This window comes from Gymnogyps californianus, chromosome 2 (assembly GCF_018139145.2).
Source record: "Gymnogyps californianus isolate 813 chromosome 2, ASM1813914v2, whole genome shotgun sequence".
Classification (NCBI taxonomy): domain Eukaryota; kingdom Metazoa; phylum Chordata; class Aves; order Accipitriformes; family Cathartidae; genus Gymnogyps; species Gymnogyps californianus.
The window spans coordinates 40,011,909-40,033,263 of record NC_059472.1 but is presented as its reverse complement, the minus strand read 5'-3'; the positions used below and the strand labels follow the sequence as shown (position 1 = coordinate 40,033,263).

Here is a 21,355-nt window from a genome sequence, read left to right as displayed (position 1 = left end):
ATCCATGCCGCTTACAGGGGGTCACATTTCAGTATCTAGCAAAAATTGCTCTTAACTTTTGAAGCCCTTATAAAACTGTCAGCTAAGTGGAATGAGCTGTGTGGGCAGCAGACGCACACAATTTGAAATGCAATTATTTAACGATGTGTTTTTCCACAGGCAACTCTGAAGCCTATTAGATATGTGCGTGTCCGTGTGTGTGTGCATGTCTGAAGGGGGGGTGCTAGGGAGACCCATCGGACACATTCACCAGTGATTAATGGTTCAATCCAGATTGTTTCATTTAGGTCACAACAGCAAATCAAAGCTCTGCAGAGCCATTTGCCCTCTTCCCTCCTGCAGTCAGTGAAAGGTATAGCCAGAAGGGTATGCTGATTGCAGATGCGGGCCATGGTTAAAATGAATAAGGAAAACTTAGAATTAATTATCCAGTACAAGCTTCTGCTAGAAGGAAATGTGGAAGAATAGAAGAACTGAAATGCCAAAGATCAGTTTGTTATTTCTCTATTTGCTCTAACTGCAAAGAGAGTCCCATCCCTTCATTGAAATGGAAACCGGATTAAAGAAATAAAAGAAAAATCGTTATCAAATTGCATGTGCAGTGACTTTATTTCCTAAAACAGTTACAACCACTGTACACACCTTTAGTCTTCAATTAAATTGCCATACATTGACAATTTACTAGAATAAGCAGTTGGCAACAACATATCAAAAGTAGCAGTGTAAACCATATATATAAAATGAGATGATAATGGGCACAAGAGTTTTTAAAGTGCCTCTGGAACATCCACTGAATTCATAAGTGATACGCTGAAGTGATGATATAGTTCAACTGGACATGGTCAGCCCTAACAGATGGACTAACAAAATACTGCCTTTATCTACAACAACATTTTATGCCTGCACAGGGCAGAAAGGACATCCTGCCAGATCCTATCAACACACCTGGGATTTACCTGCTAGTATTTGTACAGAATAGCCTCATTCAGACTAACCTTCTTCTCCAGCAGCATGTCATTGATACAAAGCCTGGCCTCCATGATAGAGAGCGAGTCTTTAAGGCAGTGGATGGTCCCAGCAAGGCAACACAGGAGTCAGAAAAAGAAGCAGAAGCTTGCAGGAACATTAAACAAATAAGATGACAGCTCGTTTATCTTTGGGATTTCTTCCATTCCCCCTCCCCTGGCATTGCCACCTATTACAGAAAACTAGGATGTCAACTCCTGGTAACAACACAGCTCCCTTCACTTCCCTGGGCTCACAAAGACTCACAGGCATTTGGATTTGTCACAGTGAACTTGCTTAAAGCAGAAAGTAAAAAGCCAAACAGACAAAAAAAGACAGGCATTGGCTATTATACTGCAGCATTAATGAAGAAATACTTTGGCTCACGAGTTTTCTCTGTTAATACACTTACCTCCACTGCCATTGAATCTTTGTGATGACCTGTTACAATCACTGTTCATTCAAGTGGGACTTGTTCTGCCCAAGAAGTGCAAATATCACTGAAATCTAGTCCTTGAGGACTAAACCTTGCAGAGGATTAGAATGATTTATTTTCTTTAGCTGTGACATGAATAAATACATATGATGCCTTGTATACAACTGTATGATGCCTGTATTTAACTGTAGGATCTTATACAGACTCTGTGCTTGCAAGCAAGGTAACTACAGGCAGGGAGGAATCCACCTCCTAACATTGTGATGAGTATGTACTGCCTTACAAACAGGAGACTATATTGCCCTTTTCTGTCATTTCCCTCTGTAAATATATCTAAAGAAAAAAAAAAATTAAAATGCAATGGTTCTCCATTTAAAAAATATTTTCATTCACTTCTTCCGTTGGCATTTCCAATGTTGAAAAGCTTTTTCAAGATGAAATACCAGCTGGCAAACAGGAATACCTAAAATAATATACCACTTATTCACTGCATAATTTCTGTAGTTTGCTATATATATATCCTCCCCATGTATATAGCTAATCCAGTAACTGTACCTAACAAAAAGATATGCTCTCAGCTCCTTGACAAGGCAGCATAGAGTAGATTCACTTCAGTGTTGCAGGAGCTATTCATAATACACCTTGCCATACTCAAGGCACTTAAGATTTTAAATGGCCAATATATGACTACACAACTTAATAAACAGTGCTACTCCGGCACACACACATCTTGGGTAGATTACTTTTATCTATTTGCCAATTTTTTCTATTTGCCAATCGCAATCGGAAAAGATAAAGTATGATCCTTCAAAGGAACAATGAAACAATCTGAAGGATGGCATGGATTTTCATAAATAAAGCTCCAAAGCTTTTACGACTCCTTTAGTATTTACTCTGAACTATAGAAAGTAAAATGCAACATTAATAAAAATATCCCTAAACCACAATTTTTGGTTTAAACAGTTCTTGACTCCTTCTTTACAAACTATGTCTTTATTTTAGAGAATTACAAGATAGTTTATGATTTGTACTGCTTGATCACTTTACAAAGATACAAAATACAGCCTCTGACTAAACAATTACCAGGAGATCTAAAAAAATTTTTTACTATGACCCCCCACAATAACGCGTACCTTATTTCCAGTTTTGCACGATTCTCCTAAAGCTCTCCAAAAGTATTTTTATATTTTCTTAAGCATGAAACTTATAAATCTTTTCCATTTTCATTATGATTAACTGAGAACTGTTACTTTCTTGTACATTGTGTATAGTCTCAGTGTTATTTTTGATACAGACAACATATTAAAGCCTAATTATCATAGCTGTCTAAAACTGACTCTTGATCAGAGAAGGTTTATCAGTTTAATAGTCAAAAAGGAAATTAAAGTGCACACCTCCAGAAACTGGTTACACTAATTTATGGTGCAATCACCATGTGTTACATGGCATTACAAGATTTAATTACCTAGTAAAATACAAAATCTGGAAAGCATTCAGTTTATGGGAATGCAAAGCTCTTATCTGTGTTTTGCTTCAGCAAACGTGGCATTCTGGGCACGATACTTAGGTACCATGATGTAGGCTCTGCAATACAAAACCACTGAGCATTAAACAAATAAGATGACTGTTCAGTGTCTTTTGGACAACAAAGCCAAAGCTGTGGAGACTAAATAACCTCAACGTCTGCTTGCTTAGTGTTTGTCTTTCACAACCCTCGGTAATGATGCCACTGCTCTTGACAAGCCCTGAGCATCCTAGCACACATATCCACACCCAGCTGGTTTTGCGGGTGAGTAGATAACAGCCAGCCATAAACATCGACAGTGCAACCTCAGGTCTCTCTTTTCTGTTAGTGTTGTTCGAAGTTAACAGTGGAGGGTCCTGCACCCTCCATCTTCCATTAAAAAGTACAGACCTAAAAGATCAGCCAACTGCTTAAACATCCAACCAGTTTTCTGTCTTGAAAATAGGTCTTTTCACCATATAGTAAATTCTGTATGGCAAATACAGAGCATACTGTAAACAGTACTGGGATAAGACTACTTCAGCATCATGTCATACATTTCAAGACAAGGAAAACACCATTAGGTCAATTAAAGGATCATTCTAGCACTCTGTAGGATGCTGGCAGCAGAAGTTAATACAAGTTAATAACCTGAAGCTCTTTGTGTGCTCTGCATTCTGGCAGGAAAGCAAGTTAGACCTTGTCCTTCTGCCCAAAGCACAAGAAATTCTTCATATATTTTTTGCTGCTGAATGACCACCCAAGGGCAGCCTAGAAGGAGCCCCTGGAAGGAGGTGCCTCAGACCCTTGCTGGGTAGAAAACGGATATCAAAACACAAGCTTTTGTAACGACAGGAGAAACAGCAGTTCACATAATCCTATGAACTGTCAAGCACTTTAAGATCTGAGCCTACAGATGTCACATTTGCTCAACATCTTCCAAAATCACATTATCAAACTGAAGGTTGCCTGCTAACTAAGAGAACTATTTTGTTTTAGAAGAACAAAGCTTCACTAAGCAGCTGATTATGCAAGTTTCTGTTTGCATTTCCAGGAAGGCAAGAGAAGGCCACACTTGGCAAAAATGAAATCTGTTCATTTATAGTGTTTTTCTTCTGCTGATAGCTAGAGATGAACTTATATATTTTTTTTTTTTAAAATAGTGGTTGATTAAAGAGGATTTGTTCATAATTATGCTAGAAAAATACAGTTAATCAGGTAGAAAAAAAATACAAAACACACATAACCCATTCACATTATCTACAGTTGATAACATAGGGACATGTTCTATGCCTGAAGCAGCTAACATCACAACTGCATACTGATTTTCAAAGTTGGTTGTGTGCGTATGTTTGTAAATATCTTACATGTTGCTTCCCAGATAAAAACCTGGGAAGTATTTCCCAGATGTAGAATCGCAAATCTTGTGCCTGAACATGGTCGGGCAGGTGACTAACTGGTTTTGTACACATAATATAGGCATGGCAAAAATATCTGCACATTCCTCAATTTGAAAATCCAGACCTCTTGCTCTTTGGCTGACAAGATTTGTATTTTCAAACTTGCAGCCGGAAAAACAATACATATCAGTGCTGTATCAGTATGAAACAAAACATGGCTTTTTTTTTTTTTTTCCTTTTTTTAAATCAAGTCCTCTGTGACTGCAGAATGTCATCGTTATCTCTTCTAACCCTTACAATACTTGTATTCTTCATATGCTGGATAAATTAATCCTATTTGCATAATCCAAAGGGGTTAAAGCTCCTCTGCTCCATACATCAGAAGGAACCCCTTAAATAGCAGGAAGGGTGCGTCTCTGTTGTGCTGTTAACTCAGGGTGCCACACATCCACAATGAATATCAGGCGATAATTTTCAGCATCCTGCCATACTTCATGTTCAAAAGAGTCATCAAAAATAAGAACTTTCCCTTCTTCCCAGGTTCTGCAACACAAAAAAGAACACGTTTTAGTGTAGTATTTGAAGTGCCATGGAGCAGGCAAGCTACATATCAGCTATGAAGATGCTCTTTGACATACGAGAATGATTTAAACAGTATATATTGCACAGTCAGGATTTCACTACCTAACATAAAGAGACTGCAGTATCAGAGTTTTAATTGAAATAAACTACAGAAAGATCACTGTAATGGACCTTCATATTATTGAGGGATTGTTTCCCCTCTGCATAGTTATGCCCACATACACATTCAGACATTTATAATATTTGTTATTTATATTCTTTTAATGAGTGGAGTCCAATAAGCAGGGAGCAGGTATATTACAGGGGTAGTAATCAACTTTTCTCCTTTTCTAATCAGATACATACATAATGAATGATGGAAACTGAGGGAATGACCAGTAATATGGTCATATGGTTTAAAACAAATTACATTAAATCAATCTGCTTTTTCTGAAAATCAGAACAACAGAATTAGGCCCTGATCATGCTCAAAATTTCAGGGATGTTAATAGTCTTGTCCCATAAATCCATTCAAAGCACTGAGTCAAAAAATTTGTCTTCAGATGAAGGTTGCAAAGCCATAGTGTACACTGGGTTCACTATATTGTTAAAGCTGAACTGGAAGGATGAGACCACATAACTTAAAGCCCCTCTACTTGCCAAGTACAGCTTAGGCAGAGCAGATCACTGAATGGATGTAAATACCCTGGGTGAGTGTTCATTACAGCATGGAAAAGCCAAGTTTTAACAGTGGTACTTTTCCAAGATCTGTGCCTTTGTTAGGCACAAAAAGGGATACACACAATTTATTCGCAGTGGCTTGGTTTTGAGCACCTCCATCGTTTGAAAAATGAACAAAATTACCAGATTTAAAAGCAATGGCAGAAGGCAATGTAGAAGACAGATATTAATTGTCGGAAGAATGAGTGTTTCTATCAGTTTTATGAAGTATAGAATCACAGAATAATTTAGGTCAGAAGAAACCTTGGAAGGGCATCTGGTCCAAGCCTCTGCTCAGAGCAAGACTCACTGCAAAGTTAGATCCAACTTTGAGGTTAGATGAGATATGTCAGGTTCTTGACGAGTGGATTTCTGAATGTCTGCAACCACGGACATTCCACCATCCCTTCCTGTGTTTCACCAACCTCATTGTGAAAACTTCCTTCTATCTAGATGGGATTTCCTTCACTGTTACTTGTGTCCATTACCTCTCATTCTATAACTGCCCACCTCTGAAAAGAGTCTCGCTCTGTCTTCTGCACAGTCACCCATTAGTAGTTGAAGACAGTAATTAGGCTCCCCTTCAGCCTTCTCTGTTTCAGACTCCAAACCAGCTCTCTGAGCTTCTCCTCATGTGTCGCATGCTCCAGTCTCATAATCATCTTTTTCATCCTCCACTGGAGATCCTCTCGTTTATCAGCTACTTTTTTTTGTACTGAAGAGCCCCAAACTGGACACAGTACTCCAGAGGCAGTGTCTTGAGTGCAGAAGAGAGGGAAAAAATTGCTCCCCTCAGACTGCTTCCTATGCACTTACTAACACAGTCCAGTACACAGCTAGCCTTCATCAAGACAAGAGCACATTATGACTCATGTTCAACTTGTCCCCCAGGACCCTTAAGTCCTTTTCTGCAAAGCTGCTTTCTAGGCAGTCATCACCCAGCCTGTACTGTTGCAAGGTGTTGATCTGGTGTTATCAGTTGCAGGGCTTTGCATTTGCCTTTGTTGAACTTCATGAAGTTTCAGCTGGCACGCTTCTCCAGCCTGCTGGGATCTGGATTCATAATTTTGAAAAGAGGTTTAACGCCTGGTTAAATGCAGTCCTGATACTGAGAAAAATCAGCAACTCATCAGTGACCACTAGTGACAACATCACAACATGTCAAAAAGTCACTGTGCTAGTCATTTGTCACTGCCCCTCAGGATCTCAATCTTACCCACTGCATTTAGACACAGTAGCTGATCATGTGTTACATGGTTTGTCTATTGTGAAGTCAGGCAGTGCTATGAGGAAAGCAAATTTATTTTGCATTGCAGCAGGACAAAAGCATGCACCTGATTATACCCCTTCAGGTGAGGCTGGATGAATAACAGTCAGTCTATTCAATAATGGCCAAAGAAGCGTTACCTCCTGAGGCCACTCTACAATGACCACATAATCAAGTTTTTTAACAGGATCCCTTAGGAGCTGAAGCAATCCAAGAGGATGGATGCCCTTAAAGGGAATTAAGAACTATGAACAGTAGCGATGGTAAAGAAACAAAGGTCTTGCCATCAAAGATGGAAAAGCATTGCTTAGCTCGTTCAACTGTGTTCATTCACAGAGAAAACAATTTTCTTTTTTCAAAAACAGGGTGAAAATGAGATTTTGACTCCCAAGTCATCTAGGTATTTTTAATTTTTAATTCAACAAAAGCAAAACTTAACCATCAAAATTTATGGGGTTGTGCTGCAATGTTCTGAAGAGAAACGGAAATTGGATCATTTCAACCAAAATGATCATCTAAATATATTTAAGCGAGAATAGATAAACCAGAAAGCATAACATAGTAAAAAATTCACACCGGCTTGCACACAGACATCAGCCTTGAAGGCCCAGATAATGAGCCTTTTGCAGGTTTCAGCTATGATCATGTGTTTTTTCTGCTACCACGCCAGTTATCTGATAACAAAAATGTTTTATGCCGTATAGACCCTGTGTCTCTGCTACTGCAGTGAAGTTACATTGGTATTATTCAAGTCAATGGGAGTCAACCACTTGCAATGCTATAATGTGGTAAAAAAATCAAGTCGACTTTGGGTTTTTTTTGGGGGGGGGGTGTTTGCTGTTTGGGGGGAGTTGGGGGCTTTGTTTTTGTTTGGAGGTTGTTTTTGCTTTTTGTTGTTGTTGGGGGTTGCTGGGTTTTGGGTTGTTTTGGAGGGTTTTTTTTGTGGGGGGTTTTTTTTGGTTGGTTTTTTTGGGGTTGTGGGGGTTTTTTTGGTTTGGGTTTTTTTTTTTTTTTTTTAACATTAAACCAAGCCTGAATAATCCTGCCCTAAATAGCTTGAAAGTGCAGCTCAGTTAAAGACAATAAAAACTCCAAGCACCCAGATGAAGTAGCTTCAGAGGTTAAAACCCAGGATCTATCATTTGCATCATAATGGGATGGGCTGTTTTGCACAACAAAGAAAAAGTCATAAAGTTGACAGAACTATTAGCCCCTTTTGAATAGATTACAAACCCCATCATTAGCATGCAAATAAATATTTTCTAGAAGCCTTCCTGGTGTGAGAAACACTTCACAGTGGGACCACAGGGATGATATTATTCTGCTCTGGTGCTGAGCCACTTTGGGGTAGTTTCTGTATCACCTGCACAGCTCTAGTGTCACCTGTTACAGGTGAGACCTTGGACTGGCTCCTGCATAAGGCTGTAATTCTGCACCTTCATTTCAAAACATGATTACCTTGTCTGACAGAGATGTTCGATTTTGATAACTAGATAATATTTACCTACCATTTTTGTGCATGGTACCCTGCACTTTACAGAGCTGGGACTTCAAAACGGCCCAACGACCTAAAATTACTATAGCTGCACTGACTAACAATGAGATGTACCAGCTCCTAGCAGCTGCAAAAAGACTCTTCTGCAAGTGAAGGAGTAAAACACAGTACTAGACAGAACTGAGTTGCCTGTCCATCAAAGGATGAGTTGCATTGTAACTTTGCCCCTCTAAACACCCACACTGCGTGGCACAGAGGTAACAAAGCACAAAATTCTCACTGTTTCTGTTCTCCATCTCATATGCACAGCAGTGGGACAGGAGGCCAGAAAAGGCCTGACCTACGCTAACCTTCATGTTTGAGCCAGCTCTCCTATTTGAAACCACTAGTTTACCACTGCTCTGAACCACCAGGAGGGGAGGAACGGAAAAACGCCCAAGGTAGGATTTCCTCCCGGCACCATTCCCTTCCACAGTAGTTCACCCACCTCCCCTTTCACGGGGAAAGGAATGTAAAAAACCCCTTTCTTTGCCAGCAGTAGACACACTTTCAATGCTTTCAGGGAAAATCCTGTCTTTGATTCTGAACGTATAGCTCTTGCCAAAAGCAACTAAAGTTAACACATTCCAGCACAGGCTGTAGTCAGCTCTTGAATGTTTTACATTTCAAATGAGTGAGTTTGATGCATAAGACTGAGCCAGGTTCAGGAGCCTGGACACTGAAGTGCTCTGTCTGCAGTGTACCAGCAGCAACAGGCATTTTTCCACTCTTGACTTTGACTTTGGGAGCGTTGCTACCAAGGAGGTAGTTAAGTTCATTTTCCACAGGACTATCCCTTCTGTTCGGGTTAAGACAAAGAAGGGTGCCAGCCGTAATAATGGGTGGTGAGCTGTGGATACCTGCTCTCTTGGCAGCAGATCAAAACCTTCGTTCACACAGGCTACTAAACAGCCACCTAATGGTAATGCCATTCAGTCACCACCAACCTGAATTCACAATAACGTCCTAAAGTGAAAAGACTCCACATCTCTGTATTAGTCCTCTAAGCCCGTTATCTACCTCTCCCTCCATCCAGCTTATTTTGGATATTGGATTGGAATGCTGGAAGCAAATGTCCATCACTACCTAGATGTAGGTACTGTAGATTGTAACACTGACTGTGACAGATTATTAAATAAGCTATATGTTGGCAGGAGTCTATAGTGACAACATTTTTGGTTATTAACAGTTGGATACTTCTATCCTCAAAAATTCAAAACATTTCTTGTGGTAGTTGTTTTCAAATGTTATGAAAAAAAAAATCTTTGCTACATATTGCAGTCATGCAGACAGCAGTGTCATTTCATTTCTCAATATCAAATATGTCTGTACATTATTACCATGAAAAGAATTCAAAGTTAACGCTTGTCGCACTCAGATGCTGCAGACAAGACACAGAAGTTTCCAAAAAATACTTATAGTTATTAAGCATCATTAGAATTTCACTTAAGTCTCAGAAAATTAAGTCTATATGCAAAAAGCAATATAGTTAATATTATATTTTTCTGTCTGTGTTTAATAGTATCATGCAAAAACTTATCACATTTTCTCATATTTCCCAGTGGAGTATATGCCCTGATTATAAATGTATAAGCTATCGCATTTTATTTCGGTTTTTGCACCGAGAAAACAGAGACAAAACTGGTCCTCAAGTCAGCATAATTTTTCCCTAAGGGGAAAGAATTCTTACTTAAAATGCACTTTAAAGAAATTTGCTACCTGTGTAACTCATTGGGCCAAACACTTCATAGATGTCTTCATCTTGAAAACAACTTAAACTGGAATATTTTTAACTGAATTCTAACAAATAATACCAGCTAGGAATGAGGCTTCTGCCAGAAATACAAGAGTATTCTGTCACAGTGGTGAGAATGGAGGTACAGCTTAGTCTTAGCTTTTGTTGAATAAGCAATGAATTCTAAGTCCCCCCAAAATCAAAACAAATAGAAGAACTCTGTTGGCAACTGTATTAGACTGGCATGGTAAAAGTAAACACAGAGACTCCGCAGACTAAACCCTCTGTTATTTCCATGCCATAGCAGAGAAGAGCGGCTTTGTCTCAAAAGATTCTTCTGGCACTGTTTGAGATCTGATATTTATATGTTTGTACCAAGAGTTAGGGTGCAAATCGCCTGTTTAAGGAAATATAGTACACCTCCTGATCAGTAAAACACCCCCCCCCTTTTTTTTTTTTTTTTTAATTACTTGCCATCCCACCCCTTTTCCAGCCCTGAGGAAGGTGGGGAAAAAAAACAAACAAACAACAAAAACCCCCAACCATACCTGTTCTCTTGGGCACACCGAATTCTGCAGCCTTCCTTAGGTATCACCAAGCCCAAATGCATCCTTAGCCGACAATTGGTGGGCCCTGTGTGGGGCCAGACATGAGTCCCGGGTGCATGATGGAATATTTGATCTGCAAGAAGAGAAAGGCAGGCCTTCAAAAGGTTCAGCTTCACAACCATACTGCTAGGAGTTCAGGACTTCATTACATCTCATCCTTGATGATGGGTCAAAAGTGTAACGTCACCTTTTGTTAGAGTCTCAGCAACAATTGTGCTTTCTCACATCCTAAAGGCGTTCAATACTATAAAAAACATGTCTTGTGGGGGCTGTGTGCATCCAGGTGTGTGTGTGTGCGCGCGTGTAAAAGTGCATATTTTTCATTTTCCTTAAAATAACCAGTATTCATATTTGAACCTGAAAATAATTAATTCCTATCTGCAATCAGAAAAATACCTTCTTTCCTATGGAAAGACTTATAGACACTCTTATCATTTAAAAGGATGGACCACAGGAGACACAAGGCCTGTGTTAGCCAGACTGATTGGCCCCTCTCAGATGACAACATGGCTGTGAAGGTCACTGTCAGCCTTGGCTGGAGCAACCATGAGATGGTGGAGTTCAGGATCATGAGAGGAAGGAGAAAGGCAAAAAGCAGGATTACTACCCACAGCTTCAGGAGAGCAGACTTGGGCTTATTCAGGGATCTGCTGGGAAAAATCCCATGAGATACAGTGCTGAAGAGAAGAGGGGCCTAGGACAGCTGCTTGATTTTTAAGTATCACCTTGTCCAAGCTCAAGAACGGTGCATTCCCATGTGCAGGAAGCGTGGCAACCCAGACGAAATTGAAACACAAAAAGGAAGCATACAAGAGGTGGAAGTAGGGTCAGGTCACCCAGGAAGACTGTAGAAACACTCTCTGAGCATGCAGGGATGAGGTTAGGAAAGTCAAAGCTCTCCTGGTGTTGAATCTGGAGATGGAAGTGAAGGGCAACAAGAAAGGTTTCTACAAATACATCAGCAGTAAAAGGAAATCTAGGGAAAACATAGGCCTGCTGCTAAATGTTGCAGAAGATGTGATGACAAAGGACATGGAAAAGGCTGAGGCACTACATGCCTTCTTTGCCTCAACCTTTACTGGTATGACTGACCTTCAGGAATCCCAGGCACGTGAGACCAGTGGAAAAGACCGGAGCAAAGACAACTTACCTTCAGTGGAGAAGGATCAGGTTAGGGAACATTTAAGCAAACTCAGCAAACTGGTCCATGGATCCTGATGGGATCCACCCATGAGTGCTGAAGGAGCTGCACGATGTTGTGAATCCACACTCAATAATCTTTGAAAGGTCATGGCAACCAGCAGAAATCCCTGAGGACTGGTAGAAAGCAAATGTTGTTCCTATCTTCAAGAAGGGCAAGGAGGAGGATCTGAGGAACTATAGGCTAGTCAGCCTCACCTCGATCCCTGGGAAGGTGATGGAGCAAATAATCCTGGAAACCATTTCCAAACACATGAAGGAAAAAAGGTGACTGGGAGCAGTCAGCATGGATTTATGAAGGGGAAGTTGTACTTCATCAGCTTTCCATGGTGAGATGTCTAGCTTGATGGATGAGGGGAGATTAGTGGATATTTATCTCAACTTTAATAAGACTTTCAACACTGTCTGCCGTAAACATCCTCATTGACAAACTGATGAAATAGAAACTAGGTAAGTTGACAGTGAGGTGGATTGAAAACTGGCAGTTCAGCCAGGCTCAAAGACTTGTGATCAGAGGCACAAAGTCCAGCTGGAGGCCACTCATCAGAGGTGTACCCCAGGGCTCAATACTGGGTCCAACACCATTTAATAGCTTCACAAATGACTCAGATGATGGGACAGAGTGCATCCCCCTCAGCAAGCCTGCAGATGATAGAAAATTGGAGAGGAATGGCTGATACACTATGGTTTTTTTGCTGCCATTCATAGGGACCTTGGCAGGCTGGAGAAAAGAACAAACAGGAATCTTACAATGTTCAACAAAGAGAAGTGTAAAGTTCTGCACTGGGGAGGAATAACCTCGTGTACTAATACAAGTTGGTGGACAACTGTCTGGAAAGCAACTTCCCAGAAAAAGACTGTGGGGTCCTCGTAGACAACAATTTGAACATGAGCCAGCAATGTGCCCTTGCAGCAAAGACCACCAACAGCCTCCAGGGCTGCATTAGGGAGAGCTTTGGCAGCAGGTTGAGAGAGGTTATCCTTCCCCTCTACTCAGAGTTGGTGAGACGTCTTGAGTGCTGGGTCCAGTTCTGTGCTACCTACTATGAGAGAGACATGGACATACCAGAGCAACTCTAGTGAAGGGCTATAAAGGTGATTAAGGGATTGGAGCATCTGACATACAAGGGGAAGCTGAGAGAGCTGGGACTGCTCAGCCTGCGGAACAGAAGGCTCAAGGGGGGATCTAATCAATGTATATAAATACCTGATGGGAGGAGTGAAGAAGATGGAGGCAGGCTCTTCTCAACGGTATCCAGTGAAAGGCAAAGAGGCAATGAACACAGATTGAAATACAGGAAACTCCATTTAAACATAAGAAAACACTTTTTTACTGTACACTGGAACAGATTGCCCAGAGAGGCTGTAGACTCTCTATCCTTAGAGGCATTCAAAACCTGACTGGACACAGTCCTGAGCAACCTGCTCTAGTTCAGCATGCTTTGAGCAAGGGGTTGGACCAGGTAATCTCCAGACGTCCTTTCTCACCTCAACCTTTCTGTGATTCTCCAACAGCCCAATGAACAGGACGTGTGAATAACACATGACAGTAGTGAGAAGCATCTTTTCAACTGAGAAATCTGCACATCTGGCTGGGATAGTGTAACTTTGATAAATCTTAGGGTTTAAGGTGTTGCTTGCTTTCCAACTGTAACAAAATCAGCAGAAGACAGTGTGTGTCTAATGCCTTATCCGTTCCCACCATCTGAGGTTTCAGCTTACCAGCAGTTTCTTATGACAGCAAATGATAAGCTCCAGTGGCCGTGGTGAACACAGATGCTCCAAGCCACCACCTCCGCTACACCAAGATGCGTTAACTTGATTGCCCTGTCAGACCCTAATGCAATGCAAATAACTGGCTATGCAGTACAGTTACTACTATCCCAGAGAAACAATTTTTTTATTGTTGTTTATCTGCATTTATTGTTATTTATCTGCAATCAGCACTGCAGAATGATTACTGTCATGTATCTGATCTGTCCACGCAGATCAGTCTTGATATGTCTGTGAATTACATGTATGTGCTGTACTCAAGTACTAGACATAAAGAGTCGTGAACTAGTGACGAGTTATACTATGGTTGTAAAGTAAAACTCCAAAGATTTAAGAAATGCCCAGAATTAAAACTGTCTGTGCTACTTTTAGTTTACTGCTATTTAAGAAGAACAATATAATTTTTAGTAATATGATCACTTGCTATTGTTCTACACAGCCTCTCAGCAGCATTGAGTAGGTTGTGAATTATTTTACATTTCTTTTTATCTTTGTCAATATACAGGGTGCCCAAAGCATCCAAAGGGTCTATCTACCACAGAATTCCGAATTTCCTTATTATGTTTGTTTCCATTGCTTCCAAGTACTTCAGTACATGAATAGAGATTAGGTGATACCTTTAATTTAATTTACCAGTAAGAATCTGAAGCATGGCTAGCATAAGACCAAAATTGTCCTAGGCATCCCCTAATACTGGACGTAAGACTTAAGACTTCTAGAGCACCATTTTTCACACTATTTTACATTTTATATGTTCAAAACATATGACTACAGCTATAGATGTGAATACACAATGCTTCCGCAAGCCATGTCCTGGTGATAACATGTAGGGTGCCAAAAAATGATGAACAAAACAGTAGCTCTCAAAGAAAATTTGCTCTTTGGGATGGATCTATTTTGGCTGCGGACGCCACAGAAAGCAGTTTCTTGCTGTTAGCCACAGTGAGCATGATGACCTCTCTCATCAGTTATATTCACTACAACCAGCTTTTGCAACAAATCCATGAAACAATAGCCTTGTTCATTCCCACAACAGTAGCCATCTAGTGCACTTCTGCACATCAAAAGCAAGAGTCTAGTGAAAAAGCTGAACACCTACTTTCAAGGCTCTGAATTAGGATTATGCTAGCACTGTGTTTTCCATCTTTTGCATCCTTAATTTTGCAACGTGAAGGTTATTCTCATGTAGTCATTACAGATAAAATATAATAACTTAAAAAAGAATAATGAAAAATTCTGTCCTACAGAATCACATGATATCTGTGTTAGGCCATTCATTCAGCTGCGTATGTATTGATCCATACCATATAAGTCTACTGCATGATTTAATGAGGTTAATTTGTAGCCGACTAGTCAGTGTAGACCAGGCACTTGAAACAAACTTTGTTGGCACCCAAGGCCACAGCTCATGGATGTAAAATTTCCTTCCTTAACCTTTAGGAAAGAAGCATGTCAGAGCAGTACTGTTGTTTGGCTTCCATGAGGTGATTCGCCTTCTGTCTAACGCAGTCAGGCTGGGGTAGATGGGTGAAGTTTATCACAGTAAGCTCACTGGCTAACTGAAGTAGTCTTGTAAAGTTAAGTTCAGACAAGAGTAATTATAGGAAAATTCAGGTTAGAAAGGACCTAATCCAACCTCCTGCTCAAAGCAGAGTTAGCTGTGAGTCAGACCAGGTCACTTGGGACTGAGGTTTAGAAAATTATTACTTATTGGTTGACCCATGGCAAATAAGTACTTACCTACCATCAGCTCCCAGTGAACACAAGGTAAAATGGCTCAAACTAAAGATTACATAGAAAGGCTTCAGCTAACATATTTTACCTTGTATTTGCTGAGGGCTAAAACTGGGCATACTTTTACTGTTAACTTCATTGTGTGCTTGAGGCATCATTAAATATACCAAGGTCATGCATCCCCCTATACACATTCCTCAAAATCACCTGCTCCCAGCATTAGGAATTTGCAAAAATGAAGAAGTTTGCCAGGTACCTGCCCTCTTCTGCAGCCAGTAGCTTCTGGGAATCTTTCCAATAAAGCGCATGTTTTTGGAACACTTTTACAAGCATTCTCATTTTTTCTTCCTAGTGAAAATAATGGATAGAGCATTGGTAAGAACAATGAACGAACATTTCCTTGTTTTCTGCTTTGCAGAAGAGCAACAAAGCTGTCAAAGAGCTGACACTGAAAGACAGGTAAATATTATTATTCCCATTTTACAGATTGTGAAACAGAAGTACTTACACATTGTAATATCAGAGCAGCCTGCACATCTTTGCTTTTAAATTATTTGCGAACACCAGGCTTTCTACCATTTTTTAAACACGATTCTAAAAGTATAATCATTAATGAGGCTGCATAGAAAGAAAAGATGAAGAATGCCACCAACATCATACCATTTCAACACCAGATTATATTTTGATATAAGTTGCTTTTAATATTTTATTTTACAGTAATCTTTCATATGCAGAGTCTTATAAGACTTTAAGGTCATTCCAATAGTTGGGCCTCCCACTGCACAGCTAAGGACAGGGCAGCAGGCTTATTAAAGTCATATTCTTTTGCTCATACCATTTCTGAATGACAGATCTCACCTAGCTGACAACACAATATTGAGGATGCACCTTCTCCCACGTTCCCGTCTTCCCTCAGGCTGATCTGTACTATGCATTATCATGCAAAATGTTGGCAGCCTTGCCAGAAGAGGAGTATTGCCCTCAAGGGATTCTTAGAAGTGCTTGGGGACAACACGGTTTAGAATAAAGAACGCTTGTTCACTGTCGCAGGCGTCCCAGACAATATTTTATTAGTTCCCTTCTTCTGCAGATTCGGTGATTACAAAAATGGTTCTGGAAAAAACTGTGTTGCTACTCCTTATTACACTATATTAATCTGAGAAAGTGAAATTGGGGAAAGAAGAAATACAAAATATTTTACCTTGTTGCCATAAGGTAAACTGGCTCCAGTCTCCTTTTTCTCGTAGATTCTCATCTTCAGGCAGGAAGAGGCTTCTTTTTTTATCCATCACAGCAAGGCCTTCATCCCGAATAAGCTTCCAATTTTTTTCTAAGGACTGTTTAGAGAGCCACGTTACTGCACTGAGAACTGTGTTTGGCTTTAGTACTGTTTTTATTTTTCCCTGCCATATTAACTTTTTTTAATTTAAAAGCACTAAAAAAGTGTTCATCATCATTATCAAGTTTCTTTATATTCAATTCCCTTCTGACACGTTAAGGCAGGAAAAAACAACTTTCACAGCATTCCTCAGATTCAATTACATTGGGATCATAAAATTTCAATAATCCCCAGCCTCTTTGCAGACTAGGCCTCACTTTGGCTTGCTTTTTGATTAGCCTAAGGGCTCTTTAACAGATCATTTTGTATTGCAAGCTAGAAAAAGTATTGATCTTCTTAAAAGACAGCACATGTTACCTGGAAGCACTCCTGCGACTAGAAGAACACTCGCATAACCTGGAACTCCAGGCGTTGACAGAACATCATGGTTCAAAGAGTACAAATGTAAACAGGCCACTTAAGTTGACAGTTATGATTTAAACCTTCAAAAAGGTTTGCAAAGATTCACTTGCACAGGCTGATGCTATTGAAAAAGATCAAATGCGACTTGAAATGGCAGGTGATGATTTATGGACACAACCATTAAAAATGTGTAAGCTGCCTTGTACTTCATACATACCAAAACCACAAAATAGTAGAATTAAAATTTCTGTTCTCTGCTGCCTTAGGACACTATATTTGTAAAAATCAGACAGATTAGAAAATCTTTTATTCTACCAATAATAAGTCATTTTAATGTTACAGCAATATAAATGAAAAACCCACAGCATAACAATGAATCTGGATAAAAGTAACTTCCATTTCCCAGCCACTTACTTTGCTCACTAAACCTTATTTTGGGTGAATAGTCTTCATTTTTCCTTTGTGCTCTTGAACAAAGCACTTCTGTAAGACATTTTCAATCAATTTCACACTGAAAATAGGCTAAGGTGTGTTCCCACACTACCTCTTTATATGATGTGTAAAGCTGAGTAAAACTCAAAAGTCTGTATAACACAGATCAGACTAGGTGATATAACTGCCCCTTTTTAGCCTTAAAACTCCATATGGTTATTAGCCTTCCCCATTTAAATGAAACAGTTGCATTTTCCACTTGAGTTTTTTCAATTAAAAGACAAGCTGATCCCACAAAATAGGTTGTACATTGATATATCATAAAAGGCTCAGCAAAGCAAGCCATGGCTAGAACATGCTGTCTATAATACAGCGACTTTCTCCCACTAGAACATTTTTAGGTAGGCGAAGACCTATGAAAATTAGGATTGCACGTCTCTTATTACAGTAATCTCTTCTTCTTCCTAAAAAATTGTTTTCTTTCTCATCCATCAGTAAAGGAGAAGAGTACTTATTTCTCCTGGTGCATTCACCTTATTCTCTCCCACTGATGGGTTTCCATAACACTCATTTAACAGTTAACATTAAGTAGAAATGTTTTTTTAGAATACCTTTGGAAAACTGACTTTTCCGAAATGCAGGGTACAAAACAGACTGAAAATTTCCACCTAACCAGAGATGAATATGGGAACAGTGCTGGTACTGATTTAGCGCTACCATATCTACAAAAGGAAATACCAGCTTGAGCACCTGATTTTGCACTGGCTGGAGAAGAGAAAGAACAGAATAACTCACATTTACATTGGCCTCAACTGAAAGTGGTACAGATCAACAAAACTGGAAAACTTTGAAAGATATTACAAGTGCTTCTCTGTTTCCTCAAACTCCTCCTACTCCCTCGTTTGAGAAAAGGTAAGAGGGAGCATTCACCCATGCAGACAAGATGATGCATGAAGAACGCTGGTGGTCCAAGGAGTTGCAGGCAACAGCTGCTTTGTCACCTCTAATCCTTCACAAGTGCCACAGGCTGAAAGTTAACCTGCAAAGGTGGGTGTCTGTCCTTGCCTTTTAAGGCTCCTTCCCCAATATATTGGATACAAAGTGATTTGAATACATATCATTGATTTTGAACTAATCCCTCATGGTTTTAGACATAACTTGCCCTGAAATCAATAGCGTCTCTGTACTCCTGAAAACCTGAACCCCATCTATAAAACACACTGGTAGTGCTTTACTATGAGTAATAGGTAACTCCTAGGTAGAAATGAAGTGGGGAGTTCAAACACAGCTCAGCCTTGATCTCCCTGATTTTACAGACTCTTAGGCATACCTTGAACGGTAAGAACACAAAACACCATTAAAACATAATGACTAAGTCCAGGACTTGGATTTACGGCTCTTGATCCAAGAGCTGGTATCTACAGAAAAAAGTTAAATATACTTATGCTTCATGATATGTAGGGATTCAAGTCTCAGGTTAGAGCAACAAATTCGTATTATATTTGGTGCAATATCCTGATCCCAAGTGAAGAATCAGGTGGCGACCAGCATTGAGAGCATACGTACTTGTTTCCTAGCAGCTGATTCCCATAAACCTCCATATGGCTTTTTAAATACAGTTCCTAACAATAATGGAAGTTTACAGTTGCTTTACATCTGGCAATAGTGTAGATTTTATTGGCAAAGGCATTACTATATTTAAATAGGGATTTCTTAATATCAGTTTATTTTTACCTGTAAATATTATATTAAAAGAATCCTTACTCTGTCCTGTCAAACCCTTTCAATGTATGGTCATAAACGAAACAGGCAGAGATTAAGAGGTTACTACCCCTCTGTGAGGCGTAACTACTGACCACACATCCATTTTAATCCATTGGACTATAAAATAAAATCATGGTGAAGGCTTTAATCTATTTCACTTTGTTACTGAAACAGAGTAGGAGAGTATTCATGATCAGTTACTGTGTCTCCACTGGGGAACGCTGACGACCTCCAAGTAAGGAGCAGTATTTTAAACCTTTCAAAATAGATTCCTTGCACCCATTCAGTCACTCATAGTGCTTAAACATCAGCACTTGTATGCATCATCTCTGCTCTTTTCAACACAAGGCTCCCCTTAAAGCATCCAGCTACACTTTAAATGTACATTTCAATTTAATTTCTCCATTAAATATGAATGTTTAGCTATTATTAGCTAAACCATTAAGCCCTAGCTGTCACTCTACAGAAAACGTTATGGATACGTGCTGTACTTTCATTGTCTTTCTGCGCTTTTCTTGCTGCACTTGAAACTTTTAATTAATAAAATTTAAGCCATCAGAGAAAACTGACAATACAAGATCTACTTTAATCAATCAGCTATTCGCTGTAGTACCTTATTGGCAAAGCATCCTCTGGGTCCTTTCCAAAAGTCAAAGGACACCACATGAGGGAAGGACAAAGTTACCTAGGTCATTACCTATGTATTAATTTCCAACTGGTGAAAAGTCACTAGGATCCAATAGCATTGTACCTCTTTTATTATTTTTTTAAATGAGCACCAGAATAAAAAAAACAGTGCTATACTGAGATTCTACAAAAGGTACCAGAGAATGACACAATAACTCAGTAAGACTGTCCATGGAAAGCTAAATGCCCCAAGGGAGGAGGACAGGTTTTCAAAGATAAAAGTAAGGTTTCCTTTTAGCTGAGCTCAAACAAGAAAGAAAGAGTTTCTTCAATGTCCAAATTCAAAGGCCTGAAATACTGTAGATCAGAAACATTAACAGAAAGTTTCTACATAAATCACTTGGCACCCTCTTCCTAATTTAAAGGCTTATGTTTTCTGCTCCATGAGAAATCAGGTGCCCCTTCCTGTTCTTTCAAGGAAACTACAAAAAAACTTAAGCATTAACAGGCAGCAGCTAAAGAGATGCAAAGATCCTCTTCCCTTCAGCACAGTAGCACTAACCAGGATTTACGACCATAATGCATGTCCTGTTAAGTGTTATTGAGATATTCTCACTCTTTTTTATTTATTTTTTTTTTTTAAAGAAACTAAAACCCCCTCTTCCTTAAGACATGCAGGCAAGTAGGTAATAGTGAAGTAAATAAAGTAGGAGATTGTCTTTAATCTTACCCATCAGGCAGTTAAACATCAGGCCTAAATTAGTTGTCTAGGCTTCTTTTTTCAGTAAAGCAGTAGGAAAGTTAACACCAGAAAGGGAGACATGCCATCCTTAGATAGTTATTTAACATAGTAAAAATTAATCATCCTCTGGAAATACCTCTTTTTTGACCTGTAAACTAGACAACTAACATGGACAATATGCCTCGTGTCTGTATGGCTACAGTTAGGTGAGCTGAATGCCCCTTAGAAGGAATTTATTGAAGTGGGAATACCGAAAAAAGACCATTTTTTCTTCTGGTTTTCTGTGGAAAAAGCACAGTCAAAGGGCACATCTCCACCTCCAGTCCCAAGAAACCACATGACCATTTATAACAAAATCAAGCCAGGTCTGTGCTGTAAGATGCTTCTGACCACAGCTGTGCTGGTTAGCAGAATGAACCAAAAAGAGCTGCCAGTCTAGCTTTAGCACTGTCTTAGCCACGAATAAATGCTCAGTTAGCATTGTTAAGCTACCAAGATACTGAAAATAGCTTGTTCACATTTAACAACAAGTGGGGAAACACAGGGAGAGAAGGTCAGGGCCTCCAGTGCTT

The 21,355-nt window shown here is 39.6% G+C and overlaps 1 protein-coding gene across 1 annotated transcript in view; it reads right to left on the bottom strand.

The window, feature by feature from the left end:
• Positions 1–603: 603 nt before the first annotated feature.
• ASPH (aspartate beta-hydroxylase) overlaps positions 604–21,355 on the bottom strand; it is a 121,705-nt gene continuing 100,953 nt past the window's right edge. Inside the window, 5 exon segments of the mRNA XM_050892929.1 lie at positions 604–4,888; positions 10,711–10,816; positions 10,819–10,843; positions 15,734–15,825; positions 16,679–16,814. Of these exon segments, the coding sequence (XP_050748886.1) occupies positions 4,738–4,888; positions 10,711–10,816; positions 10,819–10,843; positions 15,734–15,825; positions 16,679–16,814 (510 nt within the window). The 3' untranslated portion in view covers positions 604–4,737.